Here is a 19,826-nt window from a genome sequence, read left to right on the forward strand (position 1 = left end):
ATCAACTGAGGAACAGGCTATTTTAGATCTAGTATTGTGCGATGAGAAATGGTTAATTAATAACCTCATAGTAAAAGGGCCTTTAGGCTGGGTTCAAACTTAACTGGAATAACAGGATTTAATCAAATACACTCCCCAAAACCATTCAAACCTTTTCTTACATTGCTGCCTTGGATAACTTTTCTCTCAAGAGCAAAAAACTAAATCTGCAGCATAAGCTTAAGCATACACTCTCATGCCAATATTCAGTCAGTCATTCCCTCCTGAAATCCAGAGTACATTTCAACAGGTGCCACTTAAATGAACTCCAAAAGGTTTTAGTAAGCTGCTCAACCAGAGCACAAACACCCAAGGCCAATCTCATCTCCACCTAACATTCACACAAACCTACTTCTAGCAAAGCTGCTGGGTAGCAATCAGAAATGGAATTCCTGCCTTTTCAAAACTGCTAATCCCAGCACACTGAAAACAACTGTATGTAGTGCAGGTTGCGATCAGCTAACTCAGTACATGAGGAATCAAATTTCAGGCCATCCTGGTCTGCAACTCAAAGTTACTATAAAAACCTGCCAATTCATCAAGCACTCTAAGATGCTGCACTGGATGTAAATGGGAGCATAATCTTAGAAGCATCACCTTATTCGATCAGATGTTTACTATATTTATAAATGACAAAGGAATAGAGAACAGTATACCCAAATATGCTGACAACACTAGCTGTAGGTGGCACAGTGAATAATGTTGATGGAAGCAAAAAGTTAGAAAGGCAGTGAGATTTAGTGGCTGGGTAAATCTGTGGTAGATGGAGTTTGACATGGTGAAGTGTTAGGTTATCCACTCTGCATCATAGGTAGATAGATCAGGGCATTTTCTAAATGGTGAAAAACCAGGAGCAGAAAGACTTAGGAATCCATGCGCCGAAATCAATGTTAGTGGACCGGTACAACAGTTTAAAAGTGGTATGAAACACGAAGGAGTAGAAGTTCTGATTAGGCCCATCTGGAGTACTGCAATAAAAAAAATGTTGGATCAATCAGCAAGTCTGCCAAATATCTGTGGTGAGAGAAACAGAGTTAGTATTTCAGAAATGGGACAAGTTAGAGATGTAACAAGTTAAGCAAGCAGGGAAAGGAGTAAGGACAGTGGTTACAATCGGAAATTGTTAAAGTCAATGTTGAGTGCGGAAGGTTTTAAAGTGCCTAATCGAAAAATGAAGTGCTATTCCTTAAGTTTCCTTGGAACAGGGTAGGAAGCCAAGAATAGGGGTAGGAAGCTAAGAATAGGGGTCAGAGTATAAGTGGGGGACCGAAGATTTAAAAACAATAAGTGACCAGAATTCAGGGTTGCATTTGCGGACTGAACAGAGGGTTTCACAAAGCAGTTGCCTAATCTACATCTGGTCTCCCAATGCATTGAATACAGTAAAGCTAAATTGCAAATAATATAAATAAATCAGTTTCACCTAGAAATTCTGAAGAGGCTGTATAAATCATTTATGGATTAATCAGGGACAAGTTGTGTGGATATGTTAAAAGGGCATGCCTAACTAACTCAGAACTGAACTTTTTGAGGACATAACAGGAAGGGTTGATAAGGATAGCAGTTTGATGTAGTCTCCATGGATTTCAGCAAGGTTTTTGACAATGTCACACATAAGAACTAACAAATTAGTAACAGGAGTAGGCCACTTGGCCCTTCGAGCCTGCTCCACCATTCAATAAGATCATGGCTGATCTGACTGCAACCTATCGCCTACCCCGGATCACCTTTCATCCCTTTGTTTATCAAGAATCTATCTACCTCTGCCTTGAAAACATTCAAAGACTCTGCTTCCACTGCTTTTTGAGAAAGGTGGAGGGGGGAGGCAATGTGTATTGGTATTGTCACTGGACTAGTAATCCAGAGACCCAAGGTAATGCTCTGAGGGCCAAGGTATGAAACCCACCATGGCAGATGGTAGAAATTGAATTCAATAAAAAAAATCTGGAATTAAAAGTCTAATGGAACCATTGTCGATTGTTGTAAAAATCCATCTGGTTCACCAATGTCCTTTAGGGAAGGAAATCTGTCGTCCTTACCTGGTCTGGCCTACAGCCTGTGGTTGACTCTGAAATAGCTTAGCAAGCCACAACAAAATCATAAAAAAGGAATGAAATCGGACAGACCACCCGGCATCAGAAACAACAACAGCAACCTCAGCCCTGTCGACCCTGCAAATCCCTTCTGACTAAGATCTGGGTGCTATTGCCGATATTGGGAGAGCTGTCTCACAGGCTAGTCAAGCAACAGCCTGACATTGTCTGTAAAGTATTATTCCATGAGGATGACTATGTCCCAGACACCACCATCACCATCTCTGGGTATGTCCTGCCCCACCAGCAGTACAGGCTCAACAGAGGTGGCAGTACAGTGGTATACAGTTGGAAGGGAGTTGCTCTGGCCCCAGGAAGTCTCATGGCATCAGGTCAAACATGGGCAAGGAAACCTCCTGCTGATTACGTCAGCTGATGAATCAGTGCTCCTCCATGCTGAACACCACTTAGAGGAAGCACCGAGGGTGGCAAGGGCACAGAAAGTACTCTGGGTGGGAGACTTCATGTCTATCACCGAGAGTGGCTTGATAGCACCACCATTGACTGAGCTGGCCGAGTCCTAAAAGACACAACTGCTAGACTAAGTCTGCAGTGGGTGGGGAGGAAGACAACAAGAGGGAAAAGCATACTTGATCTCATTCTCACCAACCTACCTACTGCATCTGTCCATGGCAGTATTGGTAAGATTGATCACTGCACAGTCCTTATGGAGACCAAGTCCTGCCTTCACATCACCCTCCATCGTATTGTGTGGCACTATCACTGTGCTAACTGGGATAGATTTCAAACAGATCTAGCAGCTCAAGACTGGGCATCCATGAGGTGTCATGGGCCATCAGCAGCAGCAGCATTGTACTCAAACACAATCTGCAACCTCATGGGCTGGCATGACCCCCACTCTTTCATTACCATTAAGCCAGGGGGAATCAACCCTGGTTCAATGAAGAATGCAGGAGCACATGCCAGGAGCAACACCAGGCATACCTAAAAATGAGGCGTCAACCTAGTGAAGCTATAACACAGGACTATTTGCATGCCAAACAGCATAAGCAGCAAGTGATATACAGGGCTAAGCAATTCCACAACCAACAGATCAGATCTAAGCTCTGCAGTCCTGCCACATCCAGTCGTGAATGGTGGTGGGCAATTAAACAGCTCAATGGAGGGGGAGGCTCCACAAATATCCTCTGCCTCAATGATGGAGGAGCCCAGCACAGCAGTGCAAAAGATAAGGCTGAAGCATTTGCCACAATCTTCAGCCAAAAGTGGCAAGTGGGTGATCCATCTCAGCCTCCTGCGGAGGTCCCCAGCATCACAGACGCCAGTCTTCACCCAATTCGATTCACTCCATGTGATACCAAGAAACGGCTGAAGGCACTGGATACTGCAAAGGCTATGGGCCCTGGCATCATTCCGGCAACAGTACTGAAGATTTGTGCTCCAGAACTTGCCGCGCCCCTGGCCAAGCTGTTCCAGTACAGCTGCAACACTGGCACCTACCCAGCTATGTGGAAAATTGCCCATTTATGCCCTGTATACAAAAAGCAGGACCAAATCCAACCCAGCCAACTAACACCCCATCAGTCTACTCTCAATCACCAGTAATGGAAGGAGTCATCAACAGTGCTATCAAGCAGCACTTGCCTAGTAATAACCTGCTCACTGATGCCCAGTTTGGGTTCTGCCAACGACACTCAGCTCCTGACCTCATTACAGCTTTGGTTCAAACACGGACAAAAGAGCTGAACTCCCAAGGTGAGGCAAGAGCGACTGCCCTTGACAACAAGGCAGCAATAGACCGAGTGTGGCATCAAGGAGACCTAGCAAAACTGGAGTCAATGGGAATCAGGGGCAAAAGTCTCCGCTGGTTGGAGTCATACCTAGCACACAGGCAAATGGTTGTGGTTGTTGGAGGTCAGTCATTTCAGCTCCAGGACATCATTGCAGGAGTTCCTCAGAGTAGTGTCCTCAGCCCAACCATCTTCAGCTACTTCATCAATGGCCTTCCTTCCATCTTGAGGTCAGAAGTGGGAATGTTCATTGATAATTGCACAATGTTCAGCACCATTCGTGACTCCTCAGATACTGAAGCAATCCATGTCCAAATATAGCAAGACCTGGACAATATCCAGGCTTGGGCTGACAAGTAGCAAGTAACATTTGTGCCACACAAGGGGAGGGCAATGGCCATCTGCAATAAGAGAGAACCCAACCATCGCCCCTTGATGCTCAATGGCATTACCATCACTGAATTCCCCACTATCAGCATCCTGGTGGTTACCATTGACCAGAAACTGAACTGAACTAGCCATATAAATACTGTGGCTACAAGAGCAGGTCAGATGCTAGGAATTGTGTGGCGAGTAACTCACCTCCTGACTCCCCAAAGCATTTCCACCATCTACAAGGCACAAGTCAGAAATGTGATGGAATACTCCCCACTTGCCTGGATGAGTGCAGCTCCCACAACACTCAAGAAGCTTGGCACCATCCAGGACAAAGCAGCCTGCTTGATTGGCACCACATCCACAAACATTCACTCCCACCACCACCGATGCATAGCTGTAGCAGTGTGCACCATCTACAAGATGCATCACAGGAATTCACCAAGGCTCCTTCGACAGTACCTTGCAAACCCATGAGCCCTACCATCTAGAAGGACAGGGGCAGCAAATAGATGGGAACACCACCACCTGAAAGTTCCCCTCCAAGTCACTCACCATCCTGACTTGGAAATATAAGGCTGTTCCTTCACTGTCGCTGGGTCAAAATCCTGGAACTCCCTTCCTAACAGTACTGTGGGTGTACCTACACCACATGGACTGCAGCAGTTCAAGAAGGCAGCTCACCACCACCTTCTCAAAGGCAACTAGGGATGGGCAATAAATGCTGGCCCAGCCCGCGAAGCCCACATCCCGTGAATGAATTAAAAAAAAGACTCACTACCCTCAGAAAGAAATTCTCGTCTGTCTTAAATGGGCAACTCTTCATTTTTAAACAGTGAACCCCTACTACTATATTATCCCACAAGAGGAAACATCCTTTCCACATCCACCCTATCAAGACCCCTCAGGATTTTGTATGTTTATTCAAGTCGCCTTTTACTCTTCTGAACTCTAGTGGATACAAGCCTAGCCTGTCCAATCTTTCCTCATAAGACAAACCACCCATTCCTGGTATTAGTTTAGTTACCTTCTCTGTACTGCTTCCAATGCATGTATATCCTTCCTTAAATAACGAGACCAATACTATACACAGTACTCCAGATGTGGTCTCACCAGTGTCCTGTACAACTGAAGCATAACCTCCCTATTTTTATATTCAATACCTCTCGCAATAAAGGGTAACATTCTATTAGCTTTCTTAATTGCTTGCTGTGCCTGCATGTAAACCTTTTGTGATTCATGCATTCGGACACCCAGATCCCTCTGCATCTCAGACCTCTGCAATCTGTTTTTAAATAATATGCTTCTTTTTTATTCTTCCTGCCAAAGTGGACAATTTCACATTTTCCCATGTTATACTCCATTTGCCAGAACTTTGCCCTTTCACTTAACTTATGTCCCTTGTAGCCTCCTTATGTCCTCTTCAGAACTTACTTTCCTACCTATTTTTGTATCATCAGCAAATTTAGCATGCGTTACCTTCTGTCCCTTCATCCAAGTCACTCATATAAATTGTACAAAGTTGAGACTCCAGCATTGATCCTTGTGGCACATCAATTGTTACATCCTGCCAACCAGAAAAAAGACCCTCTGCTTCCTGTTAGCGAGCCAATCTTCTATCCATGCCAAAGTTACCCCCTACATCATGAGCTTTTATTTTCCTCCATAACCTTTGATGTGGCACCTTAAATTCTTTCTGGAAATCTAAGTACTGTACATCCACTGGTTCCCCTTTATCCACAGCACATGTGACTCTTTCAGAGATTTCCAATAAATTGGTTAAACATGATTTCTCTTTCACAAAACAATGTTGACTCTGCCTGATTGCTTTGAATTTTTCCAAGTGCCCTGTCATAACATCTTTAATAATAGTTTCTGACATTTTCCCCATGACAGATATTAAGCTAATTGGCTTGTAGTTTCCTGCTTTCTGTCTCCCTCTCTTCTTGAATAAAGGAGTTACATTTGCTATTTTCCAATCTAATGGCACCTATCCCGAATTCAGGGAATTTTGGAAATTAAAATCAATGCATCAATTATTTCACTTGCCACTTTTTTTAAGGCTCTAGGATGAAGTCCATCAGGATCCAGGGATTTGTCAGCCTGCAGCTCCAACAATTTGCTAAGTTCCCTGGTGATAGTAATTTTCCTGAGTTTCTCCCTCCCTTCCAATTCCTGATTTACAGCTGTTTTGTAGGATGTTACTTGTATCCTCTATAGTGAAGACCAATGCAAAATACTTGTTCAATTCATCTGCCATCTCTTTATTTTCCATTATTAATTCCCCAGGTTCACTTTTTATAGGACCAATGCTCATTTTGTTAACTCTTTTCTAATCTACAGAAAGTCTTACTGCCTTTATATTTCTAGCTAGTTTTTTCTCATACTCTAACTTTTCCCTCCTTAGTAATCTTTTTGTTATTCTTTGCTGCTCTTTATATTCTGTCCAATCTTCTGAACTGCCACCCATCTTTGCGGAATGATATGCTTTCTCTTTAAGTTTGACACTATTTTTAACTTTTTTAGTTAACCACGGCTGGTGAGTCCTCCCCTCGGAATTTTGCTTTCTCGTTGGAAGGTACCTAGTCTGTATATTCTGAAATATCCCTTTAAATGTCTGCCACTGCATCTCTATTGACCTATTTCATAACCTCATTAGCCAGTTCAGTTTAGCTAGCTTTGCTTTCATTCTCACATATTTGCCCATATTTAAGTTTAAAATACTAGTTTCGGACCCACTCATCTCTCCCACAAACCGAGTGTACAATTCAATCATAATGTGATTGCTGCTACCCAGGGGCGCCTTCACTCTGAGGTTATCAGTTAATCCTATCTCGTTGCACAATACCTCTCTGGTTGGCTCCAGAACATGCTGTACAAAGAATGTTTTCGAGATAGATTCTATGACTTCATCTTTTCACAAAACTATATTAATTTTCATAATATTATTGTGGGTTATTGTAAAGTAGGTTTATAGGGGTGAGTATGAATGATTCTGTCTGTCTGTGTGAGATTTAATTGAATTGGAGTCAGCTAGACTGCAAGCTTGAAATTATCAAAAGGAGTTACGTGTAGAAGGGTACTTGAAATGCTAATGAGTAAATACGGATGAAATCTTAGCACATAAGGTGTGAAGGAAATTTGCCTTTTTAGATGAGTGAAGGAGTTGTTTGGATTTCCAAGGGGTGGTAGGATGTTTACAATTGGCAGGATAAGCAAGGCCAAGCAGTGTGTTTATTTTTCCCCAAAAAGGAAGAGGCCATATTGGCAATATGAAATAATTTTATATATTGGGAAAAGTAAATTTGCAAAGACATATGGAACAATGGAATTTAGAGATTAAAGATAGAGAAACATATATAAACAGGAATGAAAGACTATGTTGGCCGGGCCATGTAAGATCGAACAGGTGTGTGTGAAACAGCTATGAAGAAGCCTCCAGCCACGTATGCAAAAGTCTGCTGTGTCCAGTAACTAAAGGTGGAGAAAAGCCTTTGGAATCCCACTGTCGAGTGCATGCTGTGGTAACTTGCTGGCTTGCTTTTTAAATTAAAAATCCACTTTGGATTGTTGCTTTAAAGGGGTTGTGTAGTTAGGAGTTAGGTTAATTAAGAATTTTAGGATTTGTTATACTATTAAATAACTGTAGTCTTATGTATGTGCTTGAAATCTTTTGTTTGGTCTTAGTGGACTCATTACTTCTGAATTCAATGCACACATCTTCTTACAATAAGTACAAATTGCAAAACCATTGGATAGCGTGGCTAAATTTCCCTTGTGGGTTTAATCCGCCTGGCACATATCACCTGCCACATCATAACAATCTTGGTTACCTTTACCCAACTGATTTTTTCAGTCTATATGTAGATTAAAATCCCCCATGATTATCGCTGTACCTTTCTGACAAGCTCCCGTTATCTTTTCCTTTATAGTCTGTTCTACCATGTAGTTACAAGTGGGGGGCCTGTACACCACTCTGACAAGACAGGCTGGTCAGAAAACAAAAAGCAGACAGAATCCAAGTGGAAGTATAGCGAGTTAGATCCAAATTTGGCTCTGTGGCAGGAAACGAAGGATAATGGTCAATGGATATTTTAGAGACTGGAAGGCTGTTTTCAGCGTAGTTCTGCAGAGTCCCATATTTTTTCTAATATATATCAATTTTTTGTGACTAGAAGGTGATTTTCAATTGGGTTCCACAGGGCTCAGTACTGACTTCCTTGCCATTTGTGATACATGGCACAGATTTAGACTTAAAATCAGGGGAAAAGATTAACAAGTTTGCAAATGATTCAAAAATTGGCTGTGTAGTTGACGGTGAGGAATAAAGCTGCTGACTACAGGAAGATATCAATGGGCTGGTCAGGTAGGCCACAAAGTGGCAAATGGAATTCAATCTGCTAAAGTACGAGGTTATGTATTTGGGGTGAAATAACAAAAGAATAACTTGAGGGATTCTGAGAAACGTCGAGGAACAATGTGCATGCCCACTGATCCCTAAAGGTAGTAGGACATGTAGATAAAGTGGTCAAGAAGGCATATGGGTACTATCTTTCATTGACTGAGGCCAGGACTATAAGGACAGGGAGGCTATTCTGGAACTATATAAAACACTAGTTAGACCACAGCTAGAGTACTGTGTGCAATTCTGATCCCATTACAGGAATGATGTGATCACACTAAACAGGGTACAAAGGAGGTTTATAAGAATGTTGCAAGGGATGGAGAAGTTTAACAATGAGAAAAGATGGGATAGGCAGGATTTGGTTTCTTTGGAACAGAAGCAGCTGAGCAGAGGTTTAACACTTTTACTTGGGAGGGTGGGAGGAGAAAAAGACTTGCAATTATACAGTGCTTTTTATGGCCAACCAACTCAAAGTGCTTTACAGCAAATGAAGTAGTTTTTTCTTTTACCCGGAACATTTTGATTCAAGTGTGTGAGTGCTACCAGCTGAGCCCAACAACAAATCCTTGGAACCTGAAAGGCAAAAAAACAAACTTTTTTTTGTTAAAATACAGGATAAGGCAAAGAATGAAACTGAACTGTGGACCAGATCAGCAGGCAGCAAGTCTGTGTTACTAAAGAGAAAGGTCAAGAACATGCATGTGGCAGTAGTGGTACTGCGTGTGGATCTCAGGAGTGGAGTGAAAGGAGAAGTCGTTCAATGTTTCAATGTGAGAATAAGTTCAGTCAGATGGATGAGGGCAGTGGTGGATAGAGGCTGGGTGGGCCTCTGTTCAAGAAACGAACAGAAAGCCCCAAGATAGAAACAAAAAGATAAAAACAAAAAAACTGCGGATGCTGGAAATCCAAAACAAAAACAGAATTACCTGGAAAAACTCAGCAGGTCTGGCAGCATCGGCGGAGAAGAAAAGAGTTGACGTTTCGAGTCCTCATGACCCTTCGACAGTTCTGTCGAAGGGTCATGAGGACTCGAAACGTCAACTCTTTTCTTCTCCGCCGATGCTGCCAGACCTGCTGAGTTTTTCCAGGTAATTCTGTTTTTGTTTAAGCCCCAAGATAGTCCTGGTGAGGATGGAGAGAGATTGGACGCCCATGGTGAAGAGGAGACGCCAAGGGAACTGGAACAGTTAAAATGGGAGGAAGACATCGGAAGAATCAAAGATGTAGGTGGGAAAAGACTGGACAAAGGGAGGGAAAAAAGTCATGATTGGAAGAAATCAGTTCTGTGGAGCAGGAACAAACTGAAATGATGGATCTACCAAGTCAATTCTGTTTATGGATCTTGGGAAGGCAGTGGAAGCGGCTGTGCAGTGTTGGGGGGCTGAAGTTGAAAACCACGAAGAGGATGAGGCCAGTGATGCCGTTAGAGACGATAGCTTGATGTCTGGTGGTTGGGTCATGGTCCCGAAGAGGTAAGAAAATGCGTCACAGTTGGAGCTTAGGTAAAGACAGTGCCACCCTTGTCAGCAGGTTTGCTAACAATGTTAGGATTGGACCTGAGAGAACAGATTGCTGAAAATTCTGTGGGTCATAGGTTAGAGGAATGAGGGGAGGAGGAAAATTGAGATGGCCTATATCATACCAGCAGTTCTGAATGAAAATATTTAGAAATTGTAAGAGGCCAGAAGGAGGGATCCAGGTGGAATGAGAACTCTGAAGATGGGAGAATAGGTCTGTTGTATTACGGGAAGACACCTGGCCAAAGAAGTGGGTGTGGATGCAAAGGTGACAGAAAAGTGTCATGTCAATCTCGAACTTCATTGTTCCGGGGGGGCGGGGGGAGATGGGCTGTGTGGTGTAAGCAGGGAACGTCAGAGGGGGCAATGAAAACATGAGAGGGTGAGGGCAGAAAGGATGAGGCCAGAGAAAACTGAATGGGGAGAAGGACACAGAGGGGCATTGGTATCCAAGAGCAGTTGGAAGGTTGCAATCTTTGAGGCTACAAAGGAAGGGAAAAGCTTTTTGTTAAAACACCAGGTGAGGGAAAGGATGAAACAGAACTGTGGAGCAGGACAACTTTACAACATAGTGAATCGGTGCTGCTGAAAACAGAGGTAGAATGTGCATATGGTAGTACACGGCGTTGAGTATGAAGGGCAATATCAAGAAAATGCTGAATATCTTGAAGATGTCTGTATTCCGGTGCATGAAGGGTGGAACTTCAGTTGCAATCCATGTGGAATAAGTCGGAGCAGGAGTTGTGAGAAAGGCGATGTTGCTGTGGAAGTAAATTTTATTGGGCAACTAAGCAGTATAAGGGAAACAGAAAGCAAGGAAGAACAAAGTAAAAGAGACAAAGGAGAGAAGAGCAGAACTTCAGGTCAGCTTTCCTGGAAGAGAAGTGGCACCAAGTACTGTGTTGAGTCTGGGCAGCAAGCCTCAGGAAAGAGAGATTGACCCTAGGAGTGCAGCACAGATTCACCAGAATGACAATGGAGCTAAAAGGGTTGAATTATGAGAACAGTTGGCATAGACAAGACTTATATTCCCTTGTGTATAGAAGATTAAGGGGTGATTTAATTGAGGTGTGAACAAGAGACCACATTAACTGAGGACTTCACTGTCCTGGGCAGTCTGTAGAATCAGCATACATTAAATCGGAACCAGTGCAGAGAGTTAAAATAGCTTTCTGCTGAATATGGGATTATAAGACACAAATGACCTTTGTCATGATTCTGTGTGTAAAGGGGGTGCAAGGAACAAGCAAACAGAGAAAGAGGAAATATCTGAGTGCAAACAGTCAACAATGCCTGTAATGATCTAAAATATAACTATCTGATCATTGGTGCTTATAAGAAATGGTATTTCTCATTAAGGCAATGCAACTGTGCTAATGGAGCAATTGAAAGGCATCAAGGCAGCCAAATGTATTTTAGCTGTGTGTATGTATCTTTGTTTTGTTTCAATTAATTAGTTATACTATGTATCTTGGCTTCACCACAATTAATTGGGTACACTATCACATTTGCAGCTTTGCTTCACCAGGATTAATTAATAATATGCATGACATAATGATAAAGGGAAAATTATTCAAATGTAAGCAAATCACTGTACAGGAGCATTCATATTGGAATCATGGTGTCCAAATATATGTGTTTTTCTATTTTGTTACAGCTGCATATGTATAAACTTTAAACACCAAAGTAACAATACAAATTAGAATAAAGCAGTCCAACAAGGTGTTCATTAATATAGAATTTGATAGTTTCATTCTACCTACCCTATTTTCACTGGTTGGGGGGAGTTCAGAACCAGTGGGTATGAGCTTAAAATTAGAGTAGAGGTGATGTCTGGAAGCACTTCTTCAAATATAGGGTCGTGAAAATCTGGAACATCCACCCCCAAAAATGCAGTTGAGGTTGGGTCAATTGACAATTTCAAAACAGAGATACATTTTTGTTAGAAAGTGGATAAACTGAGTTAAGATACAGATCAGCCATATTCTAACTGAACAGTGAATTAGGCTCAGGGGGCTGACTGGCCTACTTTTATTCTTAGGTTCCAGGCTTGAAAATGGCAAATGTCAGACCTAAAATTAAAGCCTTTCATCATGTTGTTTCAATTGTTTATTCTGGTCATCTATTTTTTTTAAGAATTAATCCTATACTTCATATGGTCAGCTATGGTTCAGCATTCTCGCCTCTGACTCAGAAGGTTGTGCATTCAAGTCCAATGCTGGGGCTTAAGCACAAAAGTCAAGGCTGATACTCCAGTGGTGTCCTGAGGAAATGCTACACTGCTGAAGGTGCCATCTTTCAGGTGAGGCATTAAGCCAAGGTACCATCTGTCCAATCAGCAGGAAAAGATTCAGGGAACTATTTCAAAAAGAAGAGCAGGGGAGTTATCTGGCCAATGTTTATCCCTCAATTAACATCACAGAGAAAAAAAATCACCTGATAATTATCACATTGCTGTTTGTGGGAGCTTGCTATCTGCACATGGCTGCTGTGTTTCCTACATCACATCACAATAATCACATTTCAAAAAGTATTTAATTGGTTGTAAACTGTCTCTGGTAGTCATGATAGGCACTATATAAATGTAAGTCGTTTTTATATATACAAGTTAGGAGGAGTAGGCCACTCGGCCCTTCGAGTCTGCTCTGCCATTCTGTAAGACCATGGCTGATCGGAATGTCATGTTCCACCTACCCCGGATATCCTTTCGCCCCCTTATCAAGAGTCTACCTCTGCCTTGAAAATATTCAAAGACTCTGCTTCCACTGCCTTTTGAGGAAGGGAGTTCCAAAGACTCACTATCCTCAGAAAAAAATTCTTCTCCTCTCAGTCTTAAATAGGCCACCCCTAGTTCTAGATTCTCCCACAAGAGACATCCTCTCCACATCCACCCTGACAAGACCATTAAGGATCTTATATGTTTCAATCAAGTCACTTCTTAATATTCTAAGCTATACACTGCAATTGAATTGGAATGGGTACCAGAGCTGCCTATAATCACTACGTTTTGTGCTTCCAGACTGAAAAAAAATTGCGCCAAACTCAGGCCCTTACATTTTTGGACAAGGATAAAAAAAAACAGATGGCAACAAACAATAAGCATGGGAACAAAGCATATTTCATAGGATGCCACAAATGACTCAGACTTGCACTCTCAAAATTTCTCCCATGAATTTTACTGAATTCAATCTATTAACTACAATTATTTGAAGGAGGCTGGAAAATAATTCAGAAGTAGAAATCCCACTGATGGTTTGAAATTTGAACAGTAAAGGTAATGTAGCAAGTTTGCACAATGGGGATGAAACTTCTCCCTCCAGAACAGAGAGAGTTTTAAACTATCAATTTAAATAGCCAGAGAATAATGGTGCTTGTCTGAAATTACTCCTTGTTGACAAGTTTCCCACCCAGCAACATAAAGTTGGAAAATAGTCCTGTCAACTGATAACATCTAATAATTCTATTCTAATTATCCACTTAGGTCTGCTGATAATAAACATCTAAAGTTACCAGTGGAATTTGTACTCATTTACTCTTATTGAATAAATAAATGGTGACTCTTGCTGCACAACACTGATCTCTCCACAATGTCTAAGAACAGTCCAATGGGGCATCCATTTATCAGTATGATCATTACAACCCTTTAACACAAAATGGAGGAAAGTTGCCAGTTATCCACACACGTCATCTGAAAACTTCTGGATTCTTTGCAAACAAGTTGGCAAAAATGAGGAGCAACGACGCATCGTACAAAACATCCTCAGCATAGGTTGCACATTTGAAAGCAGCTCAAAGGAAGTGTGCAAGAACTTGTAGATGTTCCTTCTTATAACCTTTCAAAAGTTCTCTCAATTCTGGAATTGTTCTTTTAGATTGGAAAATTCTGTATGTCAGACCACTATTTAAGAAAGGTGCTAGATGAAAACAGGGAATTGTAGACAAATCAAACAGCTACCGTTGGAAAACTGCTAGAATCAATAAAGGATATGATGGCTGACTATCTTGAAAATTGTCAGATCAGAAAGAACCAGTACAGATTTGTAAATCGTAGCCAAACCTTATGGAATTTTTTGATGAGGTCACTAAAGTAGGATAGGGGAATGTCTATGGATATTTATTTATATCAAATGCCTTGTGGAAGTCCATAAAGTCCCTTATAGCAAAGTTGAAGCCTCTGGAATTGAGGGCAAGTTTTTGATTTGATTAAGAAATTTGCTGAATGGCAAGAGAGAGAGTAGGAATGACAGGCAGGTAATCTAATCGGTAGGGTGCGACTAATGGTGTACTGTGCGTTTTGGGGCCTCAACTAGTCACCATCTTTACTCCACCATCTAACTCATTAGAGTGTCAAATATCCAAATTTGCTGATGACACAAAGATAGGTAGCATTGGAAGCCATGAACATGGAAGCATAAAATTACAAAGATATTGATATATTAAGTAAATGGGCAAAATGTGACAAATGGATTTCAATGTGGACAAGTGTGAGATCATCCATTTTGGACCTAGAAGTCAGAACAGGGTAGTTTCAAAATGGTGAAAAACTATAAACAGTGAAGGTCCAAAGAGACTTGGGGATCCAGGTACATAGATCATTAAAATGTCACAACAGGCACAGAAAATAGTCAAAAAGGGTAACAGGCTGGAGTACAAAACAGCCGAAGTCATGCTTCAAGTATACAAAGGCCTGGTTAGACCACACATGGACTGCTGTGAACACTTGTGGGCACCACCTCTTGGGAAGGATACATTAGCCTTGGAGGGAGTGCAGTAAGTTATAAATCCAAGATTAATAGATTATCAGTCAAAACTATTAAGGGTGTTGGGTAAAGGTGGGTATATGGAGTTAGTTCACAGGTCAGCTGTGATCTCACAATGGCGAAACAGGCTCAAGGGGCTAACTGGGCTATTCGTGTTCCTATGTTCATACACTCTTATTCCACTTGTGAGTTGGATTGAGATAATTCAATTAAAAGGGCTTCACATGTTAGAACTCAGATAAGCAAGGCGGTAAAGGATATTATACTGGAGCCTTTTATTTACAGAGACACACCATGCAGACCATGCATCTCCAACCAACAATCCCTCTTTCAGCTTGCTTCTATATAAATGAGCAGTGGCTAGTCCATTACCTGAACATAATTAGCCCCAATTTGATACATAATTAATATCACAACATTTTCTACATTACTAACCAAGGATAATTGCATATTAAAACCCAAAAAGCTGGCTATAAGTAGGCTTGGAGTCTAATTTTATTTCTATTTCCAATGTACTTAGAACAAAATATTTTACTTGTGCCATTTAGAAATATTTTCACTTAAACTCAGATAAAAATACAAGTTCCACCACTACTTACCTTTCTGCTTCATTATTATTTTCTTCATCTATAATTGGCTCATTGTCCAAGCTTCCTTCAGGCATATCCAGGAGTGGAACTTTGGGGACAGACAAGTTTTCCACAATCTACACATTTTCAAAAAACAATAAGTTATCTAAGCCCAACCAGAAAATGACTGATGGAAGATACAGTTTCCATCCTGAGAGTTCTATCACTTTAAAAGTTGTGGAAACCTTAAATCATCCAAGCAATACCTTGGAAAAGTCAAATGGCTGTTGCAAGATTGTCCACTTCAGAGCTCCAGTAGTTTTTAATCTATAATTTATCAATTTACATTCCTTGAAGAAGGGATATCCTTACATGTCAGTTTCATTAGAATAGATAGAAACGTTATTTGCGATTGTGTCTGTGTTCCAGAATTGCTAAGCTATCAAGAAACCTCAATAAATTTTTATTTAAGATTGGTATCTTATCTGTGACAATATGCAACAATGTTGCTTTGATGGCTAATTCAAACAAAATGTAATATCCTAAACAGTAGTATTTTGACATCCAAGAAGGAATACACATGGAACCTAAAAACCCTTTAGTGTCTTCAATTACCTGATGACTTTTCTAGTTATATTTGTTATTAGGGGCTTAATGAGCAGTAACTCTGTGCAATTTACTATCCCAATCCATTTACTATCATTCCAGTTTCCACATTTATTGAGAAAGGTTGCATTGATTTTGGGCTGCTTTTGAATTTTAAACATAAAGACCAGTTTAATTATCAAATAAACATTCAGTTATATACATTATTAGTATCTTGATAGGTGTTTTTTGTTTCAATATAATGTTTTACATTTGAACAAATCAGAAAAAGTACTTCAGTTTTTCAACGGTGGTGTAACAACATATTGACTCAAAAAATAACTGCTAGTTACTTTTCCCAACCATGGAAGAAATATGTGAAAGACTGGATACCAAAGGAGGGCAAAAAGATATCTTCAGAATAGCAACGGCTAGAGACAGGTTAACAAAATATGAGAGAAATATTCATACAATCAAGGATGCAGATGGAATGAACTCTGTGAAAGAAGATGAAATCACAAAGAGATAGGGCCAATAGTTTCACTGGCTTATGAATGAAGAAAAACACGAGAACAAAGAGATAGCTGCAAATCAAGGAATGACAACTAGCGTCACTCAAAGAAATCAGAACAGCACTGAAAGGAATAAAAACCAGCAAAGCAGTGAGACAGGATGCAATGCAAGCAGAGTATGAACCTGCCTAAGTGAAAGTGGGATCTATGTCCTGAACAAGCTACTCAGTTGTGTCATGGTAAGACAGAAAATACCAAAGGCATAAAGGTAAAGCAATTTTGCACCAACATTTAAAGGAAGGGAGGCATTCAAGATTGCAAAAACTACCAATTAAACTCTCACCACATACCTTCAATGGGAGAGGGTCATGGAACAGAGACTGAGAAAAATAGTGCAAATCCATGAAGGTCAGTTTGGATTCCTGGCCAGAAGCACCACCACTATTTTTGTTTTGAGACAAATGGAGAAATGTCAGGAGGCCAATGCAACACAAGGATTGTACTCATTGATCTACAGACATTACTGAGTGTCTAGGGAGGATATCTGGGAGATGTGCTAGAATTCATGGAGTACCCAAGAAGTATGTAAGACTAGTACAGGACACGTACAAGGAGTGGCAGACAGAAGAAAGAAGCAGTATAGGGAAGACTGAAAGTTTAGAAGCCAAAGTTGGATTGCACCAAGGATCAGCACTGAGCCCCTTCTTCCTCCTAATTGTCATGAATTTCTAACTGAGTGAGACAGGAAGTGTTATTATGGTCAATGACATTTGCAGATGACACTGAGCTACATGGTGGGATAGTGAGAACATGACCCAAGTATCTGCAGGACAGCAATGGAAGACAGGGGTATGAAGATCAGTAGACCAAAGACCCAATTTATGAGCTGGTCAGACTACTGGAAACATATCATTATTCCTTAACAGTCACTTGGTCAAAATCCTGGAACTCACTTTCTAACTGCACTGTGGGTGTACCTACACCACATGGACTGCAGCGGTTCAAGAAGGCATCTCTCCACCACCTTCTCATGGGCAATTAGGGATGGGCAATAAATGCTGGCCTAGCCAGCAAAGCCCACATTCTGTGAATGAATTTTTAAAAGTTTGAGTCTAGGAAAGAGGATGAGACTGAAGGTGTAAAATTATGAGTGAAGAGCTGGAGAATAAGGGTAGTTTGAGTACCTGGGATCAGTGGTGGCAGGAAAGACAAGGTTGAAACATTTGCAACTATCTTCAGCCATAAGTGCTGGGCGGATGATCCATCTTGGCCTCCTTCTGAGGTCCCCAGCACCACAGATGCCAGTTTTCAGCCAATTCAATTCAATCCACGTGATATCAAGAAATGGCTGAAAACAATGGATACTGCAAATGCCATGGGCCCTACAACATCCTGGCAGTAGTACTAAAGACTTTTGCTCCAGAACTAGCCTCTAGACAAGCTGTTCCAGTACAGCTACAACACTAGCATCTACCTGGCAATGTGGAAAATTGCCCAGGAATGCCCTGCCCACAAAAAAGCAGAACAAATCCAACCCAGCCATTTACCACCCCAGTCTACTCTCAATCAGCAAAGTGATGGAAGGTGTCATTGACAAGTACTATCAAGCAGCACTTACATAGCAATAAACTGCTCATTGACATTCAGTTTGGGTTCCACCAGGGGCACTCAGCTCCAGACCTCATTATAGCCTCAGTCCAAACATGGATAAATGAGCAGAATGCAAGAGGCAAGGCAAGAGTGACTGCCCTTGACATCAAGGAGCCCTAGAAAAACTGTAATCAGGGAGACATCTCTCCACTGGTTGGAGTCAGACCTAGCACAAAAGAAGATGGCGGTGGTTGCTGGAGGTCAATTATCTCAGCCGAGAACATTGTTGCAGGAGCTCTTCAGCATAGTATCATCTTCAGCTGCTTCATCAACGACCATCCCTCCACCATAAAGTCAGAAGTGGGGATGTTCACAAATGATTGCATAATGTTCAGCACAATTTGCAATCTTCAGATACTGAAATGGTCAATGTCCATATGCAGCAAGGCGCAGATAACATTCAGGCATGGTGTGATAAGTAGCAAGTTACATTAATGCCACACAAGTGCCAGGCAATGACCATCTCCAACGAGGGAGAATCCAACCACCTCCCCTTAAAATTCAATGGCATTACCATTGCTGAATCCCCCACAATTAACATCCTGGGGATTACCATTGACCAAAAACTGAACTGGACCAGCCATATGAATACTGTGGCTACAACAGCAGGTCAGAGGCTGGGAATTCTGCAGCAAGTAAGGTACCTCTCCAAAGCGTATCCACCATCTTCAAGTCAGGAGTGTGATGACAGCCTGCTTTGTTCAGTCTTATTTCTACAAGATGCACTGAAGCAACTCACCAAGGCTCCTTTGACAGTACCTTCTAAACCCATGGCCTTTACCACCTAGAACAACAAGGGCAACAGATGCATGGGAATACCACCACCTGCAAGCTCCCCTCCAAGCCACATAGCATCCTGACTTGGAACTAGAGCACTGTTCCTTCACTGTCGCTGGGTTAAAATTCTGGAACTCTCTTTGTAACAGCGTTTTGGGTGTACTACACCACATGGACTGCAGAAGTACAAAGCAGCTGCTCACCACCGCCTTCTCAAGGGCAATTAGGGATGGACAATAAATGCTGGCTGAGCCAGCGACGCCGATATGCTGTGAAAGAATTTTTAAAAAGAGACAGAAGTAGGGAAATGGAAGTTAAACAACACATTAGCTCCAATCAGATAATTGGAAGGAGTGTTATATGATTGAAAACTATTGCTGAAACTGAAAGGAAGAATCTACAAGACAGCTGAGAGACCAATTTTGCTACAATAGTGCAGAAGCCTGGGCAACATCACGAAGAGAGAAAACAACGAATGGATAATAATAAGATGTGAATGCTGAAATGGGTGTGTGGAGTAATGAGAAATGACAAAAAAAAGATGCGGTGGCGAGAGGCTTAAATGCAGTAAAGTTAGAAGAGGAATGGGTGACTGAAAGGAGATGAAGAAGAGTGACCAACCAGCATTGCAACAAACCCAAATAATGGGAGAATCCAAAAGTATATCTCTGCAGCTCAACGAGTGAAATCAGATGCTTGAAATGGTGTCTAATGTCTGCACAAGCTAAAATTGAAATCACCCTGATTAAGCATTTAAAGTTATGAATATTCAGGAATTACAAGTGATTTCAAA

At 41.5% G+C, this 19,826-nt stretch overlaps 1 protein-coding gene across 2 annotated transcripts in view; it reads right to left on the reverse strand.

Annotated features, from left to right (window-relative positions):
* The window catches only part of LOC121281281 (protein FAM13B-like), a 170,610-nt gene that overhangs the window by 86,082 nt on the left and 64,702 nt on the right, over nucleotides 1-19,826 (reverse strand). For both annotated transcript variants that reach the window (XM_041194146.1, XM_041194144.1), the window contains exon 9: nucleotides 15,540-15,646. In XM_041194146.1, coding sequence (XP_041050080.1) covers nucleotides 15,540-15,646 — 107 coding nt within the window. The remainder of the gene's footprint in view (nucleotides 1-15,539; nucleotides 15,647-19,826) is intronic.

This window comes from Carcharodon carcharias, chromosome 8, assembly GCF_017639515.1.
Source record: "Carcharodon carcharias isolate sCarCar2 chromosome 8, sCarCar2.pri, whole genome shotgun sequence".
Taxonomy (NCBI): Eukaryota; Metazoa; Chordata; class Chondrichthyes; order Lamniformes; family Lamnidae; genus Carcharodon; species Carcharodon carcharias.